Source organism: Scyliorhinus canicula, chromosome 3 (assembly GCF_902713615.1).
Source record: "Scyliorhinus canicula chromosome 3, sScyCan1.1, whole genome shotgun sequence".
Classification (NCBI taxonomy): domain Eukaryota; kingdom Metazoa; phylum Chordata; class Chondrichthyes; order Carcharhiniformes; family Scyliorhinidae; genus Scyliorhinus; species Scyliorhinus canicula.
This window is the reverse complement of record NC_052148.1, coordinates 270893256-270912070: the sequence shown is the minus strand read 5'-3', so window position 1 is coordinate 270912070 and position 18815 is coordinate 270893256. Positions and strand designations below refer to the sequence as shown.

Sequence of the window (18815 nt, the reverse complement as noted above, 5' to 3'; positions counted from 1 at the left end):
CAGAGACACCCACACAGATACCCACACAGAGATACCCACACAGAGATACCCACACAGAGATACCCACACAGAGATACCCACACAGATACCCACACAGAGATACCCACACAGAGATATCCACACAGAGATACCCACACAGATACCCACACAGAGATACCCACACAGAGATACCCACACAGAGACACCCACACACAGATACCCACACAGATACCCACACAGAGATACCCACACAGAGATACCCACACAGAGACACCCACACACAGATACCCACACAGATACCCACACAGAGATACCCACACAGAGACACCCACACACAGATACCCACACAGAGATACCCACACAGAGATACCCGCACAGAGATACCCACACAGAGACACCCACACACAGATACCCACACAGATACCCACACAGAGATACCCACACAGAGACACCCACACACAGATACCCACACAGAGATACCCACACAGAGATACCCACACAGAGATATCCACACAGAGATACCCACACAGATACCCACACAGAGATACCCACACACAGATACCCACACAGAGATACCCACACAGATACCCACACAGAGATACCCACACAGAGATATCCACACAGAGATACCCACACAGATACCCACACAGAGATACCCACACAGAGATACCCACACAGAGACACCCACACAGAGACACCCACACAGATACCCACACACAGATACCCACACACAGATACCCACACAGAGATACCCACACAGAGATACCCACACAGAGATACCCACACAGAGATACCCACACAGAGATACCCACACAGATACCCACACAGATACCCACACAGAGATACCCACACAGAGATACCCACACACAGATACCCACACAGAGATACCCACACAGAGATACCCACACAGAGATACCCACACAGATACCCACACAGAGATACCCACACAGATACCCACACAGAGATACCCACACAGAGATACCCACATAGAGATACCCACACAGATACCCACACAGAGATACCCACACAGAGATACCCACACAGAGATACCCACACAGATACCCACACAGAGATACCCACATAGAGATACCCACACAGAGATACCCACACAGATACCCACACAGAGATACCCACACAGAGATACCCACACAGAGATACCCACACAGAGATACCCACACAGAGATACCCACACAGATACCCACACAGAGATACCCACATAGAGATACCCACACAGAGATACCCACACAGATACCCACACAGAGATACCCACACAGAGATACCCACACAGAGATACCCACACAGAGATACCCACACAGAGATACCCACACAGAGATACCCACACAGAGATACCCACACAGAGATACCCACACAGAGATACCCACATAGAGATACCCACATAGAGATACCCACACAGAGATACCCACACAGAGATACCCACAGAGATACCCACACAGAGATACCCACACAGAGATACCCACACAGAGATACCCACACAGAGATACCCACACAGAGATACCCACACAGAGATACCCACACAGAGATACCCACACAGAGATACCCACACAGAGACACCCACACAGAGACACCCACACAGATACCCACACAGAGATACCCACACAGAGATACCCACACAGATACCCACACAGAGATACCCACACACAGATACCCACACACAGATACCCACACAGAGATACCCACACAGAGATACCCACACACAGATACCCACACAGAGATACCCACACAGAGATACCCACACACAGATACCCACACAGAGATACCCACACAGAGATACCCACACACAGATACCCACACAGAGATACCCACACACAGACACCCACACACAGACACCCACACAGAGATACCCACACAGAGATATCCACACATTGAATGGCTATTTCCGCTCTCCGATGCCGAAATCACATTCGGCGACGGGTCAGAGAATCAAAATTTCCAACAGAATCAGGGCGGCGCTGCTTCCGGGATGTTCCGGGATGTTTACTAACTTGATAGAGTTTTTCGAGGAGGTCACAAAGATGATTGATGCAGTAGGGCAGTGGATGATGTCTCTGTGGACTTTGACAAGGTCCACACATGGCAGATTGGTACAAAAGGTGAAGTCACACGGGATCAGAGGTGAGCTGGCAAGATGGATACAGAACTGGCTCGGTCGTAGAAGGCAGAGAGTAGCAATGGAAGGGTGCTTTTCTAATTGGAGGGCTGTGACTAGTGGTGTTCCGCAGGGATCAGTGCTGGGACCTTTGCTGTTCGTAGTATATATAAATTATTTGGAGGAAAATGTAACTGGTCTGATTAGTAAGTTTGTGGATGACACAAAGGTTGGTGGAATTGCGGATAGCGATGAGGACTGTCAGAGGATACAGCAGGATTTAGATTGTTTGGAGCCTTGGGCGGAGAGATGGCAGATGGAGTTTAATCCGGACAAATGTGAGGTAATGCATTTTGGAAGGTCTAATGCAGGTAGGGAATATACAGTGAATTGAAGAACCCTCAAGAGTATTGACAGTCAGAGAGATCTAGGTGTACAGGTCCACAGGTCACTGGAAGGGGCAACACAGGTGGAGAAGGTAGTCAAGAAGGCAGACGGCATGCTTGCCTTCATTGGCCGGGGCATTGAGTATAGGAATTGGCAAGTCATGTTGCAGCTGTATAGAACCTTAGTTAGGCCACACTTGGAGTGTAGTGTTCAATTCTGGTCGCCACACTACCAGAAGGATGTGGAGGCTTTAGAGAGGGTGTAGAGGAGATTTGCCAGGATGTTGCCTGGTATGGAGGGCATTAGCTATGAGGAGCGGTTGAATAAACTCGGTTTGTTCTCACTGGAATAACGGAGGTTGAGGGGCAACCTGATAGAGGTTACAAAATTATGAGGGGCATAGACAGAGTGGATAGTCAGAGACTTTGTCCCAGGGTAGAGGGGTCAATTACTAGGGGGCATAGGTTTAAGGTGCGAGGGGCAAGGTTTAGAGTAGATGTACGAGGTAAGTTTTTTACACAGAGGGTAGTGGGTGCCTGGAACTCGCTGCCGGAGGAGGTGGTGGAAGCAGGGACGATAGTGACATTTAAGGGGCATCTTGACAAATACATGAATAGGATGGGAATAGAGGGATACGGACCCAGGAAGTGTAGAAGATTTTAGTTTAGACGGCAGCATGGTCGGCACGGGCTTGGAGGACCGAAGGGCCTGTTCCTGTGCGGTACTTTTCTTTGTTCTTGTCTCCTCCGTGCCCTGCCACGTATCCACGGCCTCAGGTCATTGCCTGCGGCCTGTCCCCCGATGCTCCGTCCCCGACCGGCCGAGTTCCCGACGGTGTGGGTCTCTCATGGTCTCATCCATAAGGAACTCGGCTAGGTGGCTGCAGACTCAGTCCAGCGCCGCTACAAGTCGGGGGAGGCCGATCCGCAGGCAGGGGGGTACATTATTCGGGGCGGGGGGGACACTGTGGCGGGGCGGTCCAGGGCGGTGCGGCCGCTGGAGACCGCCGCCGTGCACACGCGTGGCCACGGACCCAGGAATTCTCCAGGCCGCATCGGCAGCTAGAGCCGGGTGCATTGACGGAATTTAAAGACGTTAAATTTCTTACCGCCCCAACATTGCACAATGCAAATCCTTGTTCAGCTCCAGCAAATATCCTTTTGACTGTTGGCTGGGTCACACGATCTGAGAAGAACAAGAAGGAAATAAAGATTTGCATTTATATAGCACCTATCATGGTCCTCAGGGTGCCCCAAAGTGCTTCACAGCTAACAAAGTACTTTTGAAGTGTGGTCAGTGTTATAATGTAGGAAACACAGTAGCCAGTGTACAGACAGCAATGTGATAATGACCCAGATCATCTGGAATATAATGATACTGCTTGAGGGATGGATATTGAACAGGACATGGGGAGAACATTCTTTCCTCGTCCTCAAAATACTGCCATGGAATATTTTATATCTACCTGAGAGGGTGACACAGTGGTTAGCACTGCTGCCTCACAGCTCCAGGGTTCAATTCCGGCCTCGGGTAACTGTCTGTGTGGCGTTTGCACGTCCTCCCCGTGTGTGCGTGGGTTTCCTCCGGGTGCTCCGGTTTCCTCCCACAGTCCAAAGACGTGCAGGTTGGGTGGATTGGCCATGCTAAATTGCCCCTTAGTGTCCAAAAGGTTAGGTAGGGCTATGGAGATAGGGCGGGGGATTGGGCCTAGCTGGGTCGGTGCAGACTCGATGGGCCGAATGGCCTCCTTCTACACTGTGGAGAGTCTGTGATGATTTGATGAGAGGGCTGTCATTGGCCATGGTTCAGTGTCTGAACTGAAAGGTGACACGTTCAACAGTGAAGCACTTCCTCAGTATTGCTGTCTGTCTAAATGATCAGCTCAACTCTCTGGAGTGAAGCTACGACCGAGAAGCAACAATGCTGCCAACTGAACTGAGGTTGACAATTAGAAAGGTTCCTTGGACAACACCTTAGAAAACCCACGACCACTACCATCTAGTAGGATAAGGGGCAGCAGACACATGGGGAACATCACCACCTGCAAGTTCCCCTCCGAGCCACTTAGCATCCTGACTTGGAAATATATCCCTGTTCCTTCACTGTCGTGGTCCGGGAACTCCCTAACAGCACAATGGGTATACCTACACTACATGGGCTGCAGAGGTTCGAGAAGGCAGCTCACCACCACCTTCCCAAGGGTGATTTGGCGATGGGCAATAACTGCTGGCCTTATCTGAAATGCTCACATCCCTCATAAAGTTCACTGAAGGTCTTAAACGCTGCACCAGCTGCATCACAGTTAATTAGTGTGCACTTACCAAAATAAAACCATCCCTGAAATTAAAGCTCAGCGAGATAAAAATCTCCTCTCCAGGAGCTGGGAGGTCAGTTTCAGCCATTACTGTCTCAAAACAAACCATATTGTTCAAGGAAGGCACAGAGGGTGGAGGAGTGTAGATCGAGCAGCTGCCCCGCTCTCTCACTGGCCAACTGGGAAATGGAGAGGGCCACAGTTTGGAGGCCCATGGGAAAACATGAGTTAAGAATTTAGAGAGCGTTCTGACTTCAACACATTGAAATGGGCTGACGAACTTCACAAAACGATGAACACAGGGACAGGGAGAGATTGCTGAGTCCCAAGACCCTGTCTCACCAACATTCAATCAGATCAGGGTTAATCAGTGAGCTAACTTGTACTCGTTCCCGTACCAGCCTCCCCGGACAGGCGCCGGAATATGGCGACTAGGGGCTTTTCACAGTAACTTCATTGAAGCCTACTCGTGACAATAAGCAATTTTAATTTCATTTCATAACTCCACATACCCACCTTCACCCTTCACTGAACAAAAATCTATCAATCTCAAATTTTTATATAAGCAATTGATCGAGCGGCAACTGCCATTTGTGGAAGAAAGTTCCAAACTTCTGACACACTTTTAGTAAAATTGTTTCCCAATTTGACTCCTGAGAGATCTGACTCCAACTCTTAGAGTTTGCCCCGAGTCTTAGACTCCCCTTAGACCAGTGGAAATAATTTCTGTCATTCTACCACATCAGTTCCTCTCAATATCTTGAAAGCGTCAATCTGATCACCCCGACCACTCTGTCTCGAGTTCTGTCCTGGTGACCATCAGGTCTTGTGGTGCAATGGGTAGTGACTTTGGGTTTGAGTCCCACCCCAGGAGGTCAAGGCCAAGGAAGGTGCGTCTAAACCAGATGAGTGTCAAACTGAAAATCCTCCCAATATGGAGCAATGGCCGGCGAGATTGCTGGCCAGCGTTGTGATGGGAAGAAAATTGGAGCCTCCCCCATCACCAACCATAGCTCCATGCGAGTGAAAGTGTTTGTTGTCACAGCAACCCAGACACCCTGAGTGAACTGTAACACGTCACCAAACTGGACTGACTGGTCATTGACATGAAGAGAGTACATATAGTATTGAAGCCTGGTGCCCAGCCAAAACTTACATATAGGAAGGATGTGATTGTACTGGAGGGGGTGCAGAGGAGATTCACCAGGATGTTGCCTGGGATGGAACATTGAAGTTATGAAGAGAGGTTGGATGGGTTTGGGTTGTTTTCGCTGGAGCAGAGAAGACTGAGGGGCGACCTGATTGAGGTGTGCAGGATTATGAGAGGCATGGACAGGGTGGATAGGGAGCAGCTGTTTCCCTTAGTTGAAGGGTCAGTTATGAGGGGGCATGTTTTTGAGGAAAACATTTTTTACCCAGAGGGTGGTGAGGGTCTGGAACGCACTGCCTGGGAGTGGGAACGGGGGGGGGGGGGGGGGGGGGGGGGGGGGGGGGGGGAAGGGGGGGGGGGGTAGAGGCAAGTTGCCTCACAGCCTTTACAAAGTACCTGGGCGAGCACTTGGCCACGTCTTAACATTCAAGGCTATGGTTTCCTCCCACAGTCCAAAGATGTGCAGGTTAGGAGGATTGGCCATGATAAATTGGCCTTAGTGTCCAAAATATGGTAGGTGGGGTTACGGGGATGGGGGCGGGGGGGGGGGAGGGGGTTACGGGGATGGGGGGGGGGGGGCGGTGTGGGCTTAGGGAGGGTGTTCTTTCCAAGGGCAGACTCGATGGGCCAAATGGCCTCTTTCTGCATTGTCAATTCTATGATTCTATGAAATGGGATTAGGATTGGCAGGTCAGATGTCTTTCATGGGTCAGTGCAGACCCGATGGGCCGAAGGGCCTCTTCTGTGCTGTATTATTCTGTGATTCTGTGATTTACTGAAATCCCCCGTTGTGTACAGGGCTCCTTACCTTGCTCGCTGGAGGATGAACCGGTCTCAATTGGTGAGTTTGGCTGCTCTTTCTTCTTGGTTGACTGTTGTCCTGATGGACCCTGGCCCTTTGACAGTTGATTCTCCAGCTGGTCTCGCCTCCTTTTCCTTTGGGCCTTGTTTCCAGTAGCAGGCGCCTGTGTGGTTAACCTCGGCGTCACTCCCTGTGTGCCACTGATCCTGAATGGCCTTGCCGCTCTGACTGTACTTTGCTTCATTGTTCCTGGACAAAACACAGATGGGTTTAGACGTGGGAGGAACAACGTGAGCGGCAGGTTCGAAAGGAACTTCACTGACTGTAAAACACTTTGAGACATTCAGAGAGGTCATGGAAAATGCTATAGAAAAGCCGGTCTTCATATCCGAACAGATAGAGCGGGATTCTCTGATCCTGAGGCTAAGTGTTGACACTGTCGTAAACGCCGTCCTGTTTTATGACGGTGTCAACAGGTCCCCAGGAGCAGTGATCCTGAGCCTACAGGGGGCCACACGGCACTGGAGCGACTCACACAGCTCCAGATGGCGATACCGGCGTCAAACGGGTGCCGCGGATCTGCGCATACACGCTGCGGACAGTGTGAATTCACGCATACGCACTGCGGCCGGCACAAACTCGCGCATGTGCGCTAGTTTCCTTCTCCGCTCTGGCCCTGACGCAATATGGCGTAGAGCTACAGGGGCCCAGCGAGAAGTAAAAGAGGCCCCCACCAGGAGAAGCCGGCCCGCCGATCGGTAGGCCCCGATCGCGAGCCAGGCCACGGTGGAGGACACCCCCCCCCGGGGTCGGGCCCCCCCTACCCCCCACTAGGCCGCCCACCGAAGGATGGTCACCGAGGTCCCACCAGGTAGGGCCACATGTGAACAGCGGGGATGGGACTCGGCCTATCGCGGAGGCCAGTCGGCCCATCCCGCGCGGAGAATCACCAGGGAGGCCGCATAGAGCGGCCCCCAATCAGCACCGCGCCAACTGTGCTGGCGCCCAAGCCGCCAATCTCCCGTGATTGGCGGACCGGCGTAGGGGCGGCATCGCGTGAATCACGCCCAGACCGGCGATTCTCCGACCCGGCCATTGTTCCAGTATTGAAGGAGAGGAGCTGACATTCGTACAACACCTTCAGGCAGCCGAGAGTATTCTACAACCAGTGTCGGCACTGCTGTAAGGGTGGCAAATGTGGCGGGCAATTTGTGCACAGCAAGATCCCATAAACACTAACCTGATCCTGGCTATCTCTTCGTAATTTAATAGAGGGTTAAATATTGGCCAGGGGGTTGGGGAGAACTCCCCAGCTCTGCTTAGGAATGGGAGTCATTGAGCCTTTTGTGTTCACAGGAGACAGCAAACCCTCAATTCAGCATTGCGTCTGAAAGACTGCACCTCCACCAGTAAGTGTTCCTTTGGCACAGCACTGGAGTGACTGCCTGGTTTACACGCTCAAGGCTCCGGGTGAGGTTTGAGCCCGTGACCTGACTCAGAGGTAAGACTGGCACCTATTGAGCCACACCTCACTATTGAGTGTATTCACCAGTTACAACAACAACTTGCTTTATATAGCACCATTAACATAGTAAAACACCCTCCACAGGAACAATGGTCAAAGAAACTTTGACACTGAGCCACAGAGGGAGATATTAAGACAGGTGACCCCAAAAAAGCTCGATCAAAGAGGCGGGTTTTAAGGAACATCTTGAAGTGGGGCGAGAGGGGCAGGAGGGTTGGGATTAGAACCCAAGGGTACAGACTCAGACGAAAGGGACGATCCTTCAAGACAGAGATGAGGAGGAATTTCTTCAGCCAGAGGGTGGTGAATCTGTGGAACTCTTTGCCGTAGAAGGCTGTGGAGGCCAAATCAGTGAGTGGCTTTAAGACAGAGATAGATAGGTTCTTGATTAATAAGGGGATCAGGAGTTATGGGGAGAAAGCAGGAGAATGGGGATGAGAAACATATCAGCCATGATATGGGCCAAGTGGCCTATTTCTACTTCTATGTTTGATGGTCTTAAGGTCTTCAGGAGGGAGGGACAGCGCGGCGACGCAGTGGTTCGCACTGCTGCCTCACAGCGCCGAGGTCCCAGGCTCGATCCTGGCTCTGGGTCACTGTCTGTGTGGAGTTTGCACATTCTCCCCGTGTCTGCGTGGGTTTCGCCCCCACAACCCAAAGATGAATTGGATATTCTAAATTTATTTGAAAGAAACAAGGTCTTCGGGAGGGAATTCTGTAACTTAGGGTCTACAGGTAGCTGAAGCACAGGAACCTGAGCTGGGGCGTTAAAACTGAGGTTTCCCATGGGATAGAAGAGGGTAGAGATGTCCGAGGATCATAGGGGGGTAGTGAAAACAAGGATGAGAAATGTTTTAAAGCGGCAATTCTGGACTGGGAACCAATGTTGGTCAACAATTCCTCGAATCGTTTCCACCATCTACAAGGTACATAGTCAGGTGTGCAGAGGAGCCATTCTTACCGTGAACTGGTCCCAGGCCATCAGCTAGGCCGATGAAGAATGTGACAGGATGAGACACGAACTGATGAGGGTTTTTCCCATTTCCCAGCTGCCTTTTTTCTTCATGACCAAAGGAGTAAACTTTGCCAGGTGGTGCCACAAGTACAAGAGTGTGATAACTATAAAACATAACATTCCGTCAACGTACAGCTCAAAACATGCGCAACTCATGACTGTTGGACTCATGTGGACTCGTGGACAACGCGCGGCGAAGAACCAACATTTCGCTCAAGCTCTGTTGACCAACCATTTTTAATTGAACCCAGAGGTGGAGCCAGCACGTGAATGTGAAAAAAGTCAGCAAAAACGCCAGTTACCGTTGGCGGAGTTGTCAGAAGTTTGGAATAATTACTTTGCTTCCTTTCCCTACCTTGTTGGGGAAAACAGAATCTTCAAAACATGGGTCAAAAACAGGAAATGCTGGACAATCTCAGCAGATCTGACAGCGTCGGAGGAGAGAGGAGGGAGCCAAAGTTTCCAGTCTGGACGACTCTTTGTAAAAGCTCAAACCGTAGGGCTGGATTCTCCGATTCCACGGCTGTGTCGGCAGGATCCGTCCGGTCTTACGGACAAAACATCGGCGGCGCCCCTGCACCAATGCTCCGCCCGGGGGGGGGGGGGGGGGGGGTCGCAGCCGTGCAGCGCAAGCCCCTTACCTACCGATACGGACGCAGAATTGCCGGGTCTGTGGTCGCGCATGCGCACGGCAGCGGCCTATGGCCGTCTGCGGACCTAGTCTGCCAAAAATTGCACCCCCCCCCCCCCGTAACCCTCCCCCCACCAACCCGCACCAGTTCCCCCAGCCTCCACCAAAGCCCCCCCCCCCCCCTGCAAGCGGAATGGCTTCCCCCGCCCTGACTGTGGCGGTGCTGGATACTCAGCAGGAGGTGGTGCTGACAATGCAAGCCACCCAGACCTACACCGCACAGGTGGCATCAGCGGAGGAGGCCTTAGGGTTGGAGGTATTGGCCATGGATCAGGATGTCCAAGGCCTGGGACACTCTGTGTGTGCAGTGACCGAGGTACAGGACAGGACTTCCCTGTCACAGGCCGCCATGTACCAGGGCCAACTTGGCCCAGCGGCATTGCCCGGGCGCTGACAGACCTGAGCCAGTCACAGAGGGTGGCGGCACAGTCTCGGGCTGATGTAGCGCAGTCCCAGAGGGAGGTGGTCCACTCCCTCTGTTCCATGGACCTGAGCATTGAGACACTGGTTGAGATGGGAGTGGGCCTCCAGGACTGGCAGCGCCAGGTGGTGGGGGAACCTCAGGGATTAGCTCCGGTCGCACCCCCATCTCATAGAGTAGCCGGGGGGCCATTGGGCACCCCGAGGCTGGAGAACTGTCCCCAGCCACAGAACTGAGCCTGTCTATGATGTCCGAGGGACAGAAACTGCTATATAGTCAACTGCAGACTTCTGCAACTGGAAGTGAGCGAGCTGTTAAACATGGCTGCTTATTATTCTCTTCCTAACAGACCCCTCCTGCTGCTACATGTGTGTACAGTAACCTCAAGTGGAAAAGTGCACAAGGCAATTTTCAATACATAACAGCGGGCCACAGGTCAGTCCCTGCCTGCAGAACTCAACCCACCCAACTTGAATCAGTGGCAATGGCGGTTTCTGTTAATTAGGCAATGTTCACAAAAGGTTGTCCAATTTCGTTTGGGTTTTTTTAGCATATAGTCACTAACTTCTCTTAAAACTTGCGCAGTAATGAATTAAAATGGATTTAAGTAAATGGAATCAATTCTTTGAAGCAGAGCACAAGGCAGTAAAGATTTGTAGAGAGTAGGAGAGAGTAAAGCATCCTTAAATCAATTTGCTCACAACTCGCAGTTGCTAAAATGGACACATTAACAAAGTACCTAACTCTCTTTTTTTTAATTAAGAGGCAATTTCGCGTGGCCAGTTTGCCTACCCTGCACATCTTTAGGTTGTGGGGGTCAGACCCACGCTGACATGGGGAGAATGTGCAAACTCCACACGGACAGTGACCCGGGGCCGGGATCGAACCTGGGACCTCGGCGCCGTGAGGCAGCAGTGCTAACCGCTGGGCCACTGTGCCGCCCTGACACATTAATAAATTAAAAGTAATTTCAGCCAATTAGGGCGGCACGGTAGCACAGTGGCTAGCGCTGTTGCTTCACAGCTCCAGGGTCCCGGGTTCGATTCCCGGCTTGGGTCACTGTCTGTGCGGAGTCAGCATGTTCTCCCCGTGTCTGCGTGGGTTTCCTCCGGGTGCTCCGGTTTCCTCCCACAAGTCCTGAAAGATGTGCTGTTAGGTGAATTGGACATTCTGAATTCTCCCTCTGTGTACCCGAAGGGGTGCCGGAATGTGGCGACTAGGGGCTTTTCACAGTAACTTCACTGCAGTGTTAATGTAAGCCTACTTGACATTAAAAAAGATTATTATTATTATTAAACCCTCTTAAAGCTGCAACGACATGGCAGTGAAACTGGCTGGGAGATTCAGCACGAAGCTGGCGGAAGCATTTCTTCGGTGATTTTTTAAAATTGCACCTTTCATCAGATAATGGAAACCTGATTGGTCCTGTTCCAGTGATCACTAATTGATCACAGGGGTTCACCCCACTATGTCCCACTCAGGGGCAGCACAAGTGGATAGCACTGTGGCTTCACAGCTCCAGGGTCCCAGGTTCGATTCCCCGCTGGGTCACTGTCTGTGCGGAGTCTGCACGTTCTCCCCGTGTGTGCGTGGGTTTCCTCCGGGTGCTCCGGTTTCCTCCCACAGTCCAAAGATGTGCGGGTTTGGTGGATTGGCCACGGCTAAATTGCCCTTAAGTGTCCAAAAAGTTTAGGAGGGGTTATTGGGTTACGGGGATAGGGTGGAAGTGGGGGCTTAAGTGGGTCGGTGCAGACTCGATGGGCCGAATGGCCTCCTTCTGCACTGTATGTTCTATGAATCTATGTCCCACATTCCGAGTTAGGCAGGAATGTTTGGATGAGACTCAAAAACATAAATTCAAATTGGAAAAGTGACGGTATTTTTGGAACGGTTTGTGTGCAATTGCTCGCTCTCTTTCCCTGAGGGAAATTATCTCCAATAATCCTTCGCCCTCGCACCCTAAAACCATTAGCCAACTGCAGGCTAAAGCCCTTTGGCATATGTTTTATTTGGTATTTTATGAGCTTACCTCCCACATGCTATCTGACAGACCTTACTCCCAAGTAGGCCAGCAATAATGCGTGGCTTGATCTCATCGCAGTTTGTGTTGTGTCCAAGTTGTCCGTACCTCCCAGCTCCGCAGGTAAAGACACGGCCATCCTGGAGGAAACACAGCAGTTAGACAGCGCATTCGGTGTGGCAAACGCTCGCAGTTAGTTTCTTTGTCGTATTTCAGGATCTAACCTTCGTCAGCAGGGCAGTGTGCTGTGCTCCACAGGAAATGTAGACGACCTTCTGACCCTCTAACAGCTTTGCATATGTAGGGAGATAACGAACTGCGATGAAAAAGAAAAATAATAATCCTTTCCCGCTGCAATTGCATTACACTGTGGAACACAGCTGAACAGCACGGTGGCACAGTGGTTAGCACTGTTGCATCACAGCGCCGGGGATCCGGGTTCAATTCCGGCCTCGGGTGACTGTCTGCGTGGAGTATGGACGTTCTCCCCGTGTCGGCGTGGGTTTCCTCCGGGTGCTCCGCTTTCCTCCCATAGATGTGTAGGTTAGGTGGATAGGGCGTGCTAAATTGCCCTTTAGTGTCCAACGGTTAGGTGAGGTTACAGGGATAGGGAGCGGGAGTGGGCCTGGTTAGGGGGCTCTCTGAGAGGGTCAGTGCAGACCCGATGGGCCGAATGGCCTCCTTCTGACTGTAGGGATTCTAAGAATGGTCGTCCTAAGTGCCCCCTCACAGCAGACAATTCATTACCCTATTGGCTGATTCCTGACTGTCAATTAAACAGACTTTAATCCACCCACCTCAGATCTCCAGGCTGGATTTGTGAAGCATCTTTGAGATGTGTCATTGCGTTAGAGGTTCTCATGTAAATGTGGTGTCTTGCACGAGGCAGATGTTAGCTTTTAGCTCTGTGACCAGTTATAAAACTGCATGTTTAAAACACACAAATAAAATGGAGAAAACTGACCATCCAGAAATTGGCAAATGAACTAGCGGACATGAGGCACACCCTTATTTCTTTATGCAGGTGCCTGGACTGCACTGTCGGGCATGGCGATGGTAACAGATTTATTCATAGTTTTCAAAAGAGAATCACATATTTATCTGGAGAGAAAACATTTGCACAGGTAAGGGGAAAGCGCGGGGAAGTGGGGAGGTATGAGTTGGAGAGAGCCAGCCTGGGCAGAATGGCCTCTTTCAATGCTGTGAGCATTCTTTTTTTTTAATTTAGAGTACCCAATTATTTACTTTCCAATTAAGGGGCAATTTAGCGTGGCCAATCCACCTAACCTGAACATCTTTGGGTTGTGGGGGTGAAACCCACGCAGACACGGGGAGAATGTGCAAACTCCGCACGGACAGTGACCCAGGGCCGGGTTTCGAACCTGGGTCCTCAGCGCCACAGTCCCAGTGCTAACCACTGCGCCACATGCCGCCCTACACTGTGAGCATTCTAACGTATTGTATAACAAAGCTGCCCCGTGACGTTCAGCTTTGCTTTAAGTAGCAACTAAATCTAAAATCCACGGCCGGCTTGTTAATATTCAGAGCTTCAGCTGCTGTTCCCTATTTTACCACCAGGGGGAGAGCTGTTGTCAATGTGCACACTGGAACAGCAACAGCAACAACTTGCATTTATATAGCAACTTGTATGTAATAAAGCATCCCAAAGCACTTCACAGGAGTAAATATCAAACAAAATTTGATGCCAGGCCGTAATAGGAGACATTAAAGTCCATTCACCAAATATTGGTTGAAAAGGGAGCTTTAAAGGAACAAAGGAGGCTCGATGGGACAGTGATTAGCACTGCTGCCTCACGGCACCAGGGACCTGGATTCAATTCCGACCTTGAGTGACTCTCTGAGTGGAGTTTGCACGTTCTCCCCGTGTCTGCGTGCGTTTCCTTTTTTTAAAATATGGATTTAGAGTACCCAATTATTCTTTTCCAACTCAGGGCCAATCCACCTACCCTGCACATCTTTGGGTCCTGGGTATGAGACATGGGGAGACTATGCAGACACTGGGAGAATGTGCAAACTCCACACGGAACGTGACCCGGGGCCGGGATTGAACCTGGGACCTTGGCGCCATGAGGGAGCAGTGCTAACCACTGCGCCACTGTGTGTTTCCTCCGGGTGCTCCAGGTTTCCTCCCAAAGTCCAAAGATGCGAAGGTGAGGTGGGTTGGCCATGCTGAATTGGCCCTTCACGTCCAAAGGTTAGCTGGGGTTGGAGGATAGAGCAGGGTAGGGGGCCTAGGTGGGGTGCTCATTCGGAGGATCGGTGCAGACTCAATGGCCCGAATGGCCTCCTTCTGCACTGCAGGGATTCAATGATTGTACGATCCGAGACAGTAAAGAGCTAGAGTGGTTCGGGAAGGCCATTTCAGATCTTAGCACCTTGGCCTTTGAAGGTACAGCTACTAATAGCAGAAAGATTAAAACCGGAGATGCTCAAGAGGCCAGAATTAGAGGAGTTTGCGGGTGAGCACAAAATAAGATATGGGCAGCAGTGTTTGGAATGGGCTTCAGGCAGTAGCCTGACATTGAAACATGCAAAATAGGAGCAGAAATAGGCCATTTAGCCCCTCGAGCCTGCTCCACCATTCAATAAGATTGTGACTTATTTGTTTGTGTTGTGTTCCACATTCCCGTCTACCCCCGATAACATCTGATTCCCCTTTCTAACAAGAATCGATCTACCTCCACCGTAAAAATATTCAGTGGCCCCGCCTCCACCACCTCCTGAGGCAGAGCGCTCCAAAGTCACCCAACCCTCTGAAATGAAAATGAAAATCGCTTATTGTCACGAGTAGGCTTCAAATGAAGTTACTGTGAAAAGCCCCTAGTCGCCATATTCCGGCGCCTGTTCAGGGAGGCTGGTACGGGAATTGAACCCGTGCTGCTGGCCTGCCTTGGTCTGCTTTAAAAGCCAGCTGTTTAGCCCACTGTGCTAAACCAGCCCCTAGAGAGGAGACATTCCCCTCATCGGTGCCCTAAAATAGTGACCCCTGATTTAAAAACAGCGCCCCCTGTGATGGTCTCTGTTTTGCTTTATCTGGATGTCTTGAATGCGTAGTGTTGAACAAAGAACATCAAGCTAAGTAAATTAACAAAGCTGACCTATTAACACTATTAAATAAGATCCAACGTATTCCTAGGTATAAGGTTGATAAATAAATTGTGCTAAGACTAACTCCACAGAACTCTCAAACACACAACGAATCTATCTCACGCATAAACACCTTCTCCCAGAATCCCAGGAGGCACATGATATTTATGCGACTGCTCTTGATCACCATCTGCTGGTGAGAAGTATTAACACCAAGTTATTAACCCATCATCTCCCATACAATATACATATTGTTACACCCCCTTGTTCTGGAAACACCCACAAGAGGAAACACCCTTTTCATATCCACCTTGTCAATACCATCCAGGATCTTGTGTAATTCAATCAAGTCTCCCCCTCACTCTTCTAAACTCCAGTGGGAACAAACCCAGTCTGTCCGACCTTTCTTCATAAGACAACCCGCTCATTCCGGGGATCAATCTGGTAAACTTCCTTTGAACCGCCTCCAACACATTTACATCCTTCCTTAAATAAGGAGAACAAAACTTCACACAATATTTGAGATGTGGTCTCACCAATGCCCTGTATAACTGAGGTATAACCTCCTGACTGTAGTGTTCAATTCCTCCTGTAATACAGGATATCTTTCCATTGGCCTTCGTAATTACTGCTGTTCCTGTGGATGAACTTGGTGTGACTCGTTCACCAGAATATCTAAATCATTGCCTCCCTCTGCCGCCATTCTCCATTTCAGTAACGTTCGGCTGTTTTATAATTACTGCCAACGTGGACAACTTCGCACTTTCCCACGTTATAGTCCATTTGCCAGATTTTTACCCACTCACTCAACACACCTGGATCCATCCGCAAACTCCTGGGCCGGGATTCTCCCCTACCAGGCGGGGCGGGGGGTCCCGGAGGGATGGAGTGGCGTGAACCACTCCGGCGTCGGGCCGCCCCAAAGGTGCAGAATTCTCCGCACCTTTAGGGGCCAAGCCCTCACATTGAGGGGCTAGGCCCGCGCCGGAGTGGTTCCCGCTCCGCCGGCTGGCGTGAACGGCCTTTGGCGCCACGCCAGCCGGGGCCGAAAGGACTTCGCCGGCCGGCGTAAGTCCGCGCATGCACCGGAGCGTCAGCGGCTGCTGACGTCATACCAGTGCATGCGCAGGGGAGGGAGTCACTTCCGCCTCCGCCATGGTGAAGGCAGAAGAAAAAGAGGCCCCCACGGCACAGGCCCGCCCGCCGATCGGTGGGCCCCGATCGCAGGCCAGGCCACCGTGGGGGCACCCCGGGGTCAGCTCGCCCCGTGCCCCCCCCCCCACCCCCCCAGGACCCCGGAGCCCGCCCACGCCGCCAATCGTGATGGTCAGGTAGGTGGTTTAATCCACGCCGGCGGGAGAGGCCTGTCAGCGGCGAGACTTTGGCCCATCCCGGGCCAGAGAATTGCCGCGGGGGGGCCGCCGACCGGCACGGCGCGATTTCCGCCCCCGCCGAATCTCGGGGGGCGGAGAATTCGGGCCACGGCGGTGGCGGGATTGGCGCCGGCCCCGGGTGATTCTCCGACCCGGCCCGGGGGGTGGGGGGGAGTCGGAGAATCCCGCCCCTGATGTCTTCTTACCTGCCTACCGATCCTGCCTGTGCCGTCTACAAATTTAGCTCCCGTGCCTTCACTCCCCTCGTCTAAGTCACTGATGACAATTGTAAAGAGTTGAGGCCCCAGCACAGACCCCTGTGGGACTCCACTGGTCACATCCTCCCCCAATCAGGAGAAAGACCCATTTTACCCACACTCTCAGTTTCCTGCCAGCCAGCCAGTCTTCAATCCGGGGCTAATATATTCTCCCCGACACACTCAGCTTTTATTTTGCACAATAACCGAAAAGGGACAAGTGTGGAGACAAAGGAAGTGAGTTTTGTTTTCCGTACCTTCTGTGTCCCCGAGACCCAGCTGTCCACAGCTATTTCTTCCCCAGCCGAACACTGAGCCGGAGAGTGAGAGAGCAAAGCTGTGAGCTGTCCCGGCGGCGATCTGAGCCACCGGGGTCCCGCTCAGCGACGTCACACACTGGGGCCTGAGCACCTGGTGGCCAACTCTGCCAAGACCCAGCTGACCTTGGATATTCTGCCCCCACGCAAAGACTTGACCACCTTGTAGAAGGAATGAAAGAGAAAAGTTTGCAAAAGTTACTCATTCAAAACGAAATCTCCCCTTGGCGTGGGTGCCTGTAGCTCTGGCTGCTTATCTCTCAGAGGAGAATTCGGAAATTGCAGGCAGGCCCCCCAAGTGTGAGCCACGGCTCAGGGAGCAGCACTTTCACCTCTGAACCCAAAGGTTGTGGGTTCAATTCCCTTTCTGAAAGCTTGAATGTGTAATCTAGGCTGACGTTCCCAATGCAGTATTGAGGGAGCACCGAACTGTCAGAGGCACTGTCTTCTGAATGAGAGGTTAAACAAACGACCCATAGACAATTTCACGTCAGTGTTGACCGATTGCTACCTGCAGATTGGCTACTGCACAACTTACGTTGCAACAGTGCATCCATTTCAAAAGTATTTAATAATAATTTATATTGTCACAAGTAGGCTTACATTAACATTGCAATGAAGTTACTGTGAAAAGCCCCTAGTCGCCACATTTCTGCACCTGTTCGGGTACACAGAGGGAGAATTCGGAATGTCTAATTCACCTGACAGCACGTCTTTCGGGAGGAAACCGGAGCACCCGGAGGAAACCCACACAGACACGGGGAGAACGTGCAGACTCCGCACAGACAGTGACCCAAGCCGGGAATCAAACCCGGGTCCCCAGCACTGTGAAGCAACAGTGCTAACCACTGTGTTACAGTGTCGCCTGAATTCAGGGGCTGGTTTAGCTCACTGGGCTAAATCACTGGCTTTTAAAGCAGACCAAGCAGGCCAGCAGCACGGTTCAATTCCCGTACCAGCCTCCCCGGACAGGCGCCGGAATGTGGCGACTAGGGGCTTTTCACAGTAACTTCATTGAAGCCTACTCGTGACAATAAGCAATTTTCATTTTATTTCATTTCAATTTCTTTTTTTTTTAAATAATTTTTATTGAAAGAATTTTTTACATGTAGATATTTACCCCAACTAACTATGAAAAATTACAAAATATTCCCTCTTAACAAATATCCCCCCCCGCCCGAACTCGCGCGCGCGTTGTCCCTCCCCCCCTCCCCCCTCCCCCAAAAACAAACAAAGCAACAATCAACATCAAACATGAACAGCGAGCAAGTTTGCCCGCATTTCAACCGTAAATAACCCACCACAACCGTTGTTGCCACCCCCCTCCCCTCCCCCCCGGGTTGCTGCTG

The 18815-nt window shown here is 51.4% G+C and overlaps 1 protein-coding gene across 1 annotated transcript in view; it reads right to left on the bottom strand.

Moving 5' to 3' along the window:
• Window positions 1–18023, bottom strand: part of LOC119963674 (probable E3 ubiquitin-protein ligase HERC4) — an 83706-nt gene extending 65683 nt beyond the window's left edge. Inside the window, exons 1-7 of the mRNA XM_038792992.1 lie at window positions 18005–18023; window positions 17407–17628; window positions 12636–12727; window positions 12421–12551; window positions 9226–9383; window positions 6746–6988; window positions 3582–3658 (exon numbers count right to left, since the gene is read on the bottom strand). Of these exons, the coding sequence (XP_038648920.1) occupies window positions 3582–3658; window positions 6746–6988; window positions 9226–9383; window positions 12421–12551; window positions 12636–12727; window positions 17407–17628; window positions 18005–18023 (942 nt within the window). The remainder of the gene's footprint in view (window positions 1–3581; window positions 3659–6745; window positions 6989–9225; window positions 9384–12420; window positions 12552–12635; window positions 12728–17406; window positions 17629–18004) is intronic.
• Between the last annotated feature and the right edge of the window lie 792 nt (window positions 18024–18815).